Here is a 10,326-nt window from a genome sequence, read left to right as displayed (position 1 = left end):
TTTTTTTTTTTTTACTGAATTCAGATCAATTTTAATAGCAATACTTTCATCAAGTTTTGTGAATTGTCTCAAGCAATATTCATTCAGTATTTAATAATTCACCACTAAACATGACCTGTGCAATATATAAACTCTAGGAAAGCAGTCCATGTGCAAAAGTAATTACAGATAAATCATTCTGAGCTAGTACAATAATGAAAAGTTCTCAATTGGACACTTACCATTATAAACACCACTGATAGAAGTCTAATGTGTTCCGGCTGTTCAATCACAGCATCAGCGCCACATCACCTTCATTCCTGCGCTCCTCATCCATGCAAACACAGTATTATTCCTGCATGTAAACCTTCTTAAAGTTACTCTCATCTTAACTGGACCGGTGTATGCATGAGATGCATCCAAAGTCACATTGTTTAGTGACTTTCCCTAGGTTTATTCTTGAGTTTCCATTGCAACGTTTCCAAAGTCTCAGAACAAAGCTCTGATCTTTTGAGCTATTTGATTTTTTTTTTTTTTTACTGAATTCAGATCAATTTTAATAGCAATACTTTCATCAAGTTTTGTGAATTGTCTCAAGCAATATTCATTCAGTATTTAATAATTCACCACTAAACATGACCTGTGCAATATATAAACTCTAGGAAAGCAGTCAATGTGCAAAAGTAATTACAGATAAATCATTCTGAGCTAGTACAATAATGAAAAGTTCTCAATTGGACACTTACCATTATAAACACCACTGATAGAAGTCTAATGTGTTCCGGCTGTTCAATCACAGCATCAGCGCCACATCACCTTCATTCCTGCGCTCCTCATCCATGCAAACACAGTATTATTCCTGCATGTAAACCTTCTTAAAGTTACTCTCATCTTAACTGGACCGGTGTATGCATGAGATGCATCCAAAGTCACATTGTTTAGTGACTTTCCCTAGGTTTATTCTTGAGTTTCCATTGCAATGTTTCCAAAGTCTCAGAACAAAGCTCTGATCTCTAGCAACACGTTGCAGGAGGACGGTGGACTTGAGAAGGGAAAGCAGAGTGGAGGTTTGGAGAGGAATGTGCTGTGTAACATGAGAAGAGACTTAAAAAAAAACCTTCTGAGGAGATTTATTGTCCTGGGCTGGGCGCTTCTAGAGTTTACGGCGTATTGCTGATGCACAAATGTTATATGTGATCTTCATTTGATTTTTGTGTAAACAATATCCTCAGTCAGAAGACAATTACATTTACGGTGGTAACTAATTTCCATCAAAGAAGTTACAGCTACAGTTAATGTTGTGAAAACATTTCTGTGGGAACTTGAAATGTGAAATGTCTTCCACTGTCATCTAAAAAAAAGCATTGTTTGAAGATCCCATATAAATAAATGATCATTTCAGAGTACTAACAATACGTTACTTTGGTGAAACAGAGGAAGGCATGTAGGGCTTTGTAACACTGTTTCACTTAAATTTTACAAAGAAAATGAGTTATACCAGTTGTATTATTCAAATTTTTTTTTTCACATTTTGTTTCACTATCCATAAAGAGTACATCTAGAAATGATTTAATGCACCTTGAGAATGTATTTTAGGACTATACTGTCCTCTTCTGGGAGAATGGTGAGTTACAGAAATAGGAGATGATTGGGAACCAGGCGAGTATGTTGAGCAATATAGTCTCTCTTTATAATATCACAAATGAATCTTGTTTGGAAGAAGAAAAATAAGAAAACCAAGTGGAGCCTCAATGAAAAAAACAACAACAAGAAACAAAGATCAAAGCCAACAACACCTCCAAATCGGCAAAGAAGGAAGATGCAGAATATGTGAACAACTGTATTTATTTATTTGCAAAATAGCCTCACATTTACTGAATTTTAAATAATTCTGTAATATTTCAATAAACAATAAAACACTTCGGATTTGAAAACCTTTATGGATACTTGTATACTTGTTTTACATTTTCAATAATATTGTGGCTGAATTACATCTAATAAAATCAAATGCATGTACATAGGTATGCTCTATATACATTTGTTTAAAATGTTTCTTTGACTTGCCATCCTTTGTCTTACTCCAAAGAAAACATATTACAATCATTCCTAGTCTCCAATAAAGGAATTTAGATTTTTATGTTTAAAATGAATAGATTTTTCAGATCTATATAGAATATATTTATTATATGTTTGTTTGGCTGAGCCTGGTTTCTCCTAAGCCCCCCCACTCCATTTCTGTCACCAATGGAGTTTGGGTGCCTTTCCACTGTTGACTTTTCCCTTTGTACAAACACTGTTGGAAGAGAACTGAACTGAGCTGGACGATGACATTAATGAATCAATGCTGAACTGACTTTAACTGGAAAATTGACTGTTTTCTATTGTTCTATGTATAGAGCTGCTTTACAGCATAATTGAATTTTGATTGCATTGTTGAAACATTATTTTCCTGTTTAACACTGTAAAGCTGCTATGACACAATCTGTGTTGTATAAAGCACTATATAAATAAAGATGGCTTGACTTGTCTATATAAAAAGTGTCCTTAGAGTTAATTTTACTTACTTTAATAGCATTAAATGCCAAATGCCTAGATCATCAGTTGAAATACATAATCACCAGTCCTCACTGCACTGCCATTAACAATCATAACATTTATTAGTACTATGACATATTTCATCCAAAGACAACGTGTGCTGAAGAGCACATGCAGAAATACACATGTACGATACATAAGGGATGATGCAGTTGAATGAGACAAACATTAGATACAATACACAATCAAAACATTGTCATGACCTAGAAGATATTTTTACTGTAAATATGCTAAATTATTTTCTTTGTCTTCAGTGTTTTCTTTCAAATCCACAGTACAAGACTTTGCTACTGCATTCCTGGACTAGAAAGACCTGTACACTGCCTTTTTTGGATAGAATGACATTGAATACAGGTTTTGAACACATTTGGTGTTCACATCAGGTGTCTTCTTTTTAACCTTAGCACCGCTGGACCTTCAAGACCTTCAGGATCTAAAATTAAAATCTTTCTTTAGCAGGTACATCTGCATTGACACATCAGCATATCTCCTGGTTTACAAAACCTCCCTAAGTGGGACACTTGACCTACAGACGAGAACTCAGTATAAAAACCTCAATAACAAAAGCGCACCAGCGCAATGACGAGGTACGTGAGGGTGATAATTGTCAAAGCAGAGAACAGCAGGAGGAGCCCAGTGAAGAGGACGTTGTTTATGGGTAGCTTGATGATTTTCCCTTCGGCTGGGATCATGTTGGAAAGTGCAAGCATGTAGCCTAGGGACCAGGCTATACTGGTCTTATTTACCTGTGAAACACAAAGAGACATACAGTATGGAGAGGTCCAGTTCACACCAGAGTTCTGATAGACAGAACTGCTTTGCTGGAGGGGGAGAGAATATCACTGGTAGATATTTGACATTCATGCACTGATACAGCACATAGGCTACTAGATTTGATGTGTGTTCCTCAAAAATCAGGTGCTAAGAAATGCATTTACTGTGAAAAGACATTTGAAGGATTATTCTTGGTTTATTACACACTGTAAATAATCTTTTTTGTGTGACTTGCCATTTCTTTGTAATTATTTGTAAATTTACTAAATTTAGTTTTAGTGACTTATGTGCAATGTTTGCAATGTTGTAATATGTATACAGTGCAAAACATACAAAATTATTAGAACACGGCATATTTAAGAGGTTTCAGTTGTTTTTGTTGAATTGGCCATTAAAATACCTGCATAAAACGAACTATTTTCTAAACGACCTGCGACGGAAGGAATCTGCTGGACCATTGAAAATGATGGACTGGCCCCCTCAAAGTCCAGATCTCAACCCCATCAAATTTGGGGCAAGTTGGAAAATAAACTGGACAGATCTATTGTACATTCAAAAGAAAGCCTTTGGCCCCAGTTCCAGAAGGCATGGGATAACATTAGTGTTGAAGTTCTCAGGAAATATATTATATTATTATAAATATATATAGACACTATGCCAGAGAGATGTGCTGTTGTAATTGCTGCAAAAGGATAAAAAGAGTGCGACTCACTTCATTTGATTTTTGTTGTGCTCAGAGCAACCATCTGCATGTTTCATGAACATTATGAAATGAAATCATATTTTGAAGGCCAAAAAAAAGGTAAATATTTTCAGATCTGTCAGGTGTTCTAATAATTTTGGCCACCACTGTATATGTATATATGTATGTAATCTATACATTTCATATTGCACAGAAATGGTTAGTAAACAATTATTTCACTTTGTGGCTATAAGAATTTGGAACTGCCCATGCACTTCCATTGTAAATGCTTTACTGTAAACCAGATTTTTTAAATTAATTTTTTGTGGTAATCAACATTATACTAAAATGCTGTTGATAGAGCTTAACTTGTATTGAACATGGAATATTCATTTAATAGGCTTCTATTGCATAATCTGATGCTACAAACGTTTACTCTTCTCCTTTGTTCATGAAGCTGTATTAATGTGTCAGAACTAAAAAGAAAGAAAACAACTGGATGTGTGTCGGCATATGAAAATGCTTTGAATGCAGCTTGATAATATAAATTACATATTTTCCTCTTTTGATATATATCTGGTTAAAAGCAGTACTGAGTTCCCTATCGATACTTCACTTGTACTGTGTCTGCTAAGATGCTTTGGGGAAAGCGGAGCTGCACAAGCCTATGGCGACACAATTTGGGTGGGACATCTGGCTATATAAGTGTGTACTTCGCCATAGGATCCTCAGATTTCTTCTCCTTCAGCGACAACTAAGTTCTTCGCTGACCTATGAGACTCGAAGCCTCTCGCCGTAGAATCACCTTCGCAGCGAATCAAGCTGAACCAGCGACCCTCTGCTCGGCCGATTCGCCGCTTCACTGCCACCTTCAGCGTCGCAGCAGCAGTGGACCAAGCTGATCCCCTGCCGCCATCCGGCGAACCAAAAAGAGCTTCTTTCTAAGAGGTAAGTTCTAAAAGACCAAAATTTCTAGCGACGTTGTTGCAAATGTCGCACTGCGAGTGTGGCTCGTACACAGAATCTTGCATGATGCAGAAGAGCAGTGAGTGCATCGCCTGTCTGGGCAGCCCCTATGCAGAGACTGCACTTCACTGAAACAGAATGCTCTCGCTGAGAGAATGAGTCCTGCTCTTCTCCACTCGCGGACGGCCTTCATTGAAGGCAGCTCCACTCTCCGTTTATGCTCTTTCAGCGATCCTCGGAGAAAGGAACAGCGGAGTCAAGGAACTAAGCAACCAGGTCTGAGCGATCGCATGCCGGCACTGTACCCGCGTGCTCGCTCTCCCCGCTGCACTTTGATCCGCCGCAGAAGGGCAGTGAGCTGTGCGCTCACTGAGACAGAATGCTCACTCAGAGCATAAGTCTCGCTCTTTTCCGCTCCTGGACCGCCTTCAATGAGGCAGCCCCGCTCTCCCATTTCTCCTCTCTCAGCGAGCCTCGGATAGAGAAACAGCGAAGTCTGGGAGCTAAGAAACCGGGTCTGAGCAATCTCACACCGACACAGAGCATGCGTGCTCACTCTCCCCGCTGCGTGTCGATTACACGGATGTCGCTTACACATGAAGATCAGCGCCCCTCGTTACATCGAGCGGCACTATCTTCTTAGGCTGATCGAAGCAGAATGCTGTCACTGACAGCTTCGAATTTACGGGTGTGTCGCTATGACTGAGCTCACAGAGACGGGCTGCTTTTACCATGAAAGCAGTCTGTCCCTGTTCGTTCACCGAAGACGACCCCGCCTCCCTGCTCTCATGTTTCTCTCCTCCCAGTTACCTCGGAGGAAGCAACGGCGAGCTTGCGGGTTGAGTGATCAGGCTTGAGAAATTTCATGCTGGCACACATCATGCGTGCTTGATCTGCCAGTGTGTGTTACACGTGAGGATCAGTGCCCCTCATTACACCGAGCGGTTTAATCCTCCTAGACAGATCAAAGCAGAACGCCGGCAGCTTCGCATTTGTGCGTGCGTCGCTGTGCCCTGCCTCCCCCGCTCTTGTGTTTCTCTCCTCCCAGTTACTCAGAGGAAGAAAGGGCGAACTCGCGGGGATGAGCGATCAGGCATGAGTGATTTAACGCCGGCAAAAGCCCCCACGTGCATCACTCTCCATGCAGCTCTTTGATCCGCCAGTGTGTTTACACGTGAGGATCGGCGTCTCCCGTTGTCGAACGGTGCAATCCTTCTATGACGATCAGAGCAGAACGCTACCACCAATGATTCAATATCGCTGACAGCTTCGTATTTGAATGAACCTCTCGCCTGGGCCACGCTGAGGCTTCGCTCGCTGAGACAGATCGCTCTCACTACGAGAGCTCATGTCCCCGCCCCTCCCCTCGTCCGCCACGAGCGGATCTGAGAGAATGCGCTCAGCACTTTTGATCTGCCTGAGTGTTTACACTTCTGTTTACACTATACTCCTGTTCTAATGAGTGGTTTGATATTTTTAGGTGGATAAAAAGAGAATGCTGTTCGTTCGAAGACCCCCGCGATTCAGCGGCGTGGTTCCCACCTCGGTTTAGAGCAAAGACGCACACGTCCTGTGCCCCGAGGTGATGAATTTGCTGGCGATAGGAGCCGTAGAAACGGTTCCCCCTGCTCAAAGCGAGTCAGGCTTCCAAGGCCGCTATTTCCTTGTCCCCAAAAAGGATGGAAATCTAAGGCCCATCCTCGATCTTAGGCACCTGAACCAAGCCTTCATGAAACGGCTGTTCAGGATGATTACATTGAAACAGATCCTCTCGCAAGTGTGCCCAGGGGACTCGTACTTTTCGCTGGATCTGAAAGACGCCTACTTTCACATCCAGATAGCCCCCCACCACAGACAATTCTTGAGATTCGCCTTCGAGGGAGTGGCATATCAATACATGGTCCTTGCCTTTGGACTGTCCCTAGCTCCTCGCACTTTTACGTAGTGCATGGATGTGGCTCTTTCCCCGCTGAGATAGATGGGAATCCACATTTGAATTACCTCGATGACTGGCTCATCTTGGCCCAGTCGGAGGATGAGCTACTATTTCACAGATCCTTCCTCCTCAGCCACTTAGAATGCCTGGGACTCAGGGTCAATTTTGTCAAGAGCGGACTGTCCCCCAGCCAACGGATCTCGTTCCTGGTAACAGTTCTCGACTCGAGTAGTTGCGCCAGAACGTGCACTGGCTATTCAGCAGCTTGTGGCCTCATTCAAAGTTGGTGCCCCTTGCCCTTTCAAGGCATTTCAGAAGATGCTGGGCCTCATGGCCTCCGCGTCTCCGGTACTTCAGCTGGGCCTGCTTCGCATGTGGCCCCTTCAGTGCTGGCTGAAACCACGAGTTCCGTCCCACACCTGGCATCTCGGACGCCTTAGTGTCAATGTGGACCGGGCATGCATAGCAGCTCTGGCCCCTTGGAAAGACTCGGTGGATGGAACGTGGCTTACTCCAGGGAATGTTCTGCAGAAGGAAAGTGGTCTCGACAGACGCTTCCAACACGGGTGTGCTGGGCAGGTTGAACCAAGGAGTAGACATGCTATCTCGGAGCAACATCCCCTCAGAAGAGTTGATGCTCCACCCACATACGGTTCAAAGAATCTGGGAGATCTTCAGCAAGGTAGAGGTCGACCTCTTCGCCTCAGAAGACAACTCTCACTGCCCAATTTACTTTTCGAAGGACAAGAATGCGTTGGCCCATGACTGGCCCAACCTCCTCCTTTACGCTTTTCCCCCGATCGCCCTGATCCCACAGGTAATCAGGCGAATCAAGGAGCGGAAACACAAGGTTCTGTTGGTGGCCCCGCTCTGGAGGACCCAACACTAGTTTGCAGAGCTGTCTCAGCTGCTTCTAGCAGCCCCGTGGCCCATCCCCCTGAGACGAGACCTCCTCTCTCAGGCGAACAGAACAATATGGCACCCCCAGCCCGAGCTGTGGGCTCTGCACCTCTGGCCTCCCAGAGAGCTTTCTAAACACAATATCTCAGGCTAGAGCACCAAATCGGCACAGACCCAATTTCCTGCGGCATATCTCTGATATTGTCCTTCCTGCAGGAGCTGTTGGATAAGGGTCGCTCCCCTTCCACGCTCAAGGTCTATGTAGCAGCCATAGCAGCCTCACACGCACCTAGAGCTGGCCAGTCGGTGGGCAGGAACAACCTAGTTTTTCACTTTTTGAAGGGGTCTAGGAGGCTCAAACCGCCTCACCCTGTCACCGTCCCTACATGGGACCTGCCCACGGTGTTGAGGGCTCTGAGGGCCCAACGACTCCAAGGTTGTCCTGAAGCCAAGGCATGGTTATGCACCTAAAGTGCTCTCAACTCCGTTCAGAGCACAGGTGATAGCTCTTTCGGCGCTTCCTCCTTCGGGCAGGACCAAGAGTTAAATCTACTCTGCTCCGTCAGGGCATTGAGAATATACACTGAGCGTTCCGCCCCATTCAGGCTGTCGGATCAGCTATTTGTATGCTTTGGTGACCGCACCAGAGGGTCTCCGGTCACGAAGCAGAGACTTTCCAAATGGATAATTGACGCTATCAAGCTAGCGTACTCTTCTTTGGGCCTTCAATGCCCCATGGTCTAGCAGAGTTTCCATTGCAGAAATTTTTGCGGCGGCCGGCTGGGCCTCGCCGTCCACATTTACCAGGTTTTATAATCTGGATTTCCCAGCTTTACAGGCTCGGGTCCTTTCTGCTTAAATGGACTTAATCTGGTAAAACCAGTGTTAAATCAGGCGTTTGCCTTCTCTGTAGGCTCTTGGCCCCCACCGGGTTCCGAGGCTGTACGATTTTTCTTGGAGTGATTACTTAGCGCCGGGCCGACCTCTGTGAGTTTGGCCCTATCACTTCCTGTGGGGCTTCCCTGCAATTACTTGGTCCCTCTGGGCCCTTGGTGCTCAAGGCAAGTTCAAGCATTGGTCGTTCCTCTAACATAGCACGGCGGGATTATAATGGTTCCCCAAAGCATCTTAGCAGACGCAGTACGAGTGAAGTATCGATAGGAAACGTACTCGGTTACTAACGTAACCTCGGCGAAGTGCACGCTTATATAGCCAGATGCATCGCCCAAATTGGCAGGCTATGTCGCCATAGGCTCGTGCAGCTCCGCTGCCGAGCCATTGGTTCATTTTTAATAATACACTGCACAAACCAATGGCCGTGCTAGCAGCCCCGTGGCCCATCCCCCTGAGACGAGACCTCCTCTCTCAGGCGAACAGAACAATATGGCACCCCCAGCCCGAGCTGTGGGCTCTGCACCTCTGGCCTCCCAGAGAGCTTTCTAAACACAATATCTCAGGCTAGAGCACCAAATCGGCACAGACCCAATTTCCTGCGGCATATCTCTGATATTGTCCTTCCTGCAGGAGCTGTTGGATAAGGGTCGCTCCCCTTCCACGCTCAAGGTCTATGTAGCAGCCATAGCAGCCTCACACGCACCTAGAGCTGGCCAGTCGGTGGGCAGGAACAACCTAGTTTTTCACTTTTTGAAGGGGTCTAGGAGGCTCAAACCGCCTCACCCTGTCACCGTCCCTACATGGGACCTGCCCACGGTGTTGAGGGCTCTGAGGGCCCAACGACTCCAAGGTTGTCCTGAAGCCAAGGCATGGTTATGCACCTAAAGTGCTCTCAACTCCGTTCAGAGCACAGGTGATAGCTCTTTCGGCGCTTCCTCCTTCGGGCAGGACCAAGAGTTAAATCTACTCTGCTCCGTCAGGGCATTGAGAATATACACTGAGCGTTCCGCCCCATTCAGGCTGTCGGATCAGCTATTTGTATGCTTTGGTGACCGCACCAGAGGGTCTCCGGTCACGAAGCAGAGACTTTCCAAATGGATAATTGACGCTATCAAGCTAGCGTACTCTTCTTTGGGCCTTCAATGCCCCATGGTCTAGCAGAGTTTCCATTGCAGAAATTTTTGCGGCGGCCGGCTGGGCCTCGCCGTCCACATTTACCAGGTTTTATAATCTGGATTTCCCAGCTTTACAGGCTCGGGTCCTTTCTGCTTAAATGGACTTAATCTGGTAAAACCAGTGTTAAATCAGGCGTTTGCCTTCTCTGTAGGCTCTTGGCCCCGCAATTACTTTGGGCCCTTGGTGCTCAAGGCAAGTTCAAGCATTGGTCGTTCCTCTAACATAGCACGGCGGGATTATACTATTATACTGAAGCATCTTAGCAGACGCAGTACGAGTGAAGTATCGATAGGAAACGTACTCGGTTACTAACGTAACCTCGGCGAAGTGCACGCTTATATAGCCAGATGCATCGCCCAAATTGGCAGGCTATGTCGCCATAGGCTCCTGGAGCCCCCCTGCCCCGGCCTTGGTTCACTTTTAA

At 45.1% G+C, this 10,326-nt stretch overlaps 1 protein-coding gene across 1 annotated transcript in view; it reads right to left on the bottom strand.

The window, feature by feature from the left end:
• Window positions 1-3,128: 3,128 nt before the first annotated feature.
• LOC107551200 (ectonucleoside triphosphate diphosphohydrolase 3-like) overlaps window positions 3,129-10,326 on the bottom strand; it is a 17,388-nt gene continuing 10,190 nt past the window's right edge. Inside the window, exon 8 of the mRNA XM_016232741.1 lies at window positions 3,129-3,320. Within this exon, the coding sequence (XP_016088227.1) occupies window positions 3,129-3,320 (192 nt within the window). The remainder of the gene's footprint in view (window positions 3,321-10,326) is intronic.

This window comes from Sinocyclocheilus grahami, unplaced genomic scaffold (assembly GCF_001515645.1).
Source record: "Sinocyclocheilus grahami isolate Dianchi unplaced genomic scaffold, SAMN03320097.WGS_v1.1 scaffold418.1, whole genome shotgun sequence".
NCBI lineage: Eukaryota > Metazoa > Chordata > Actinopteri > Cypriniformes > Cyprinidae > Sinocyclocheilus > Sinocyclocheilus grahami.
Note: the sequence above shows the minus strand (reverse complement) of the source record. Positions and strands in the feature narration are given on the sequence as shown.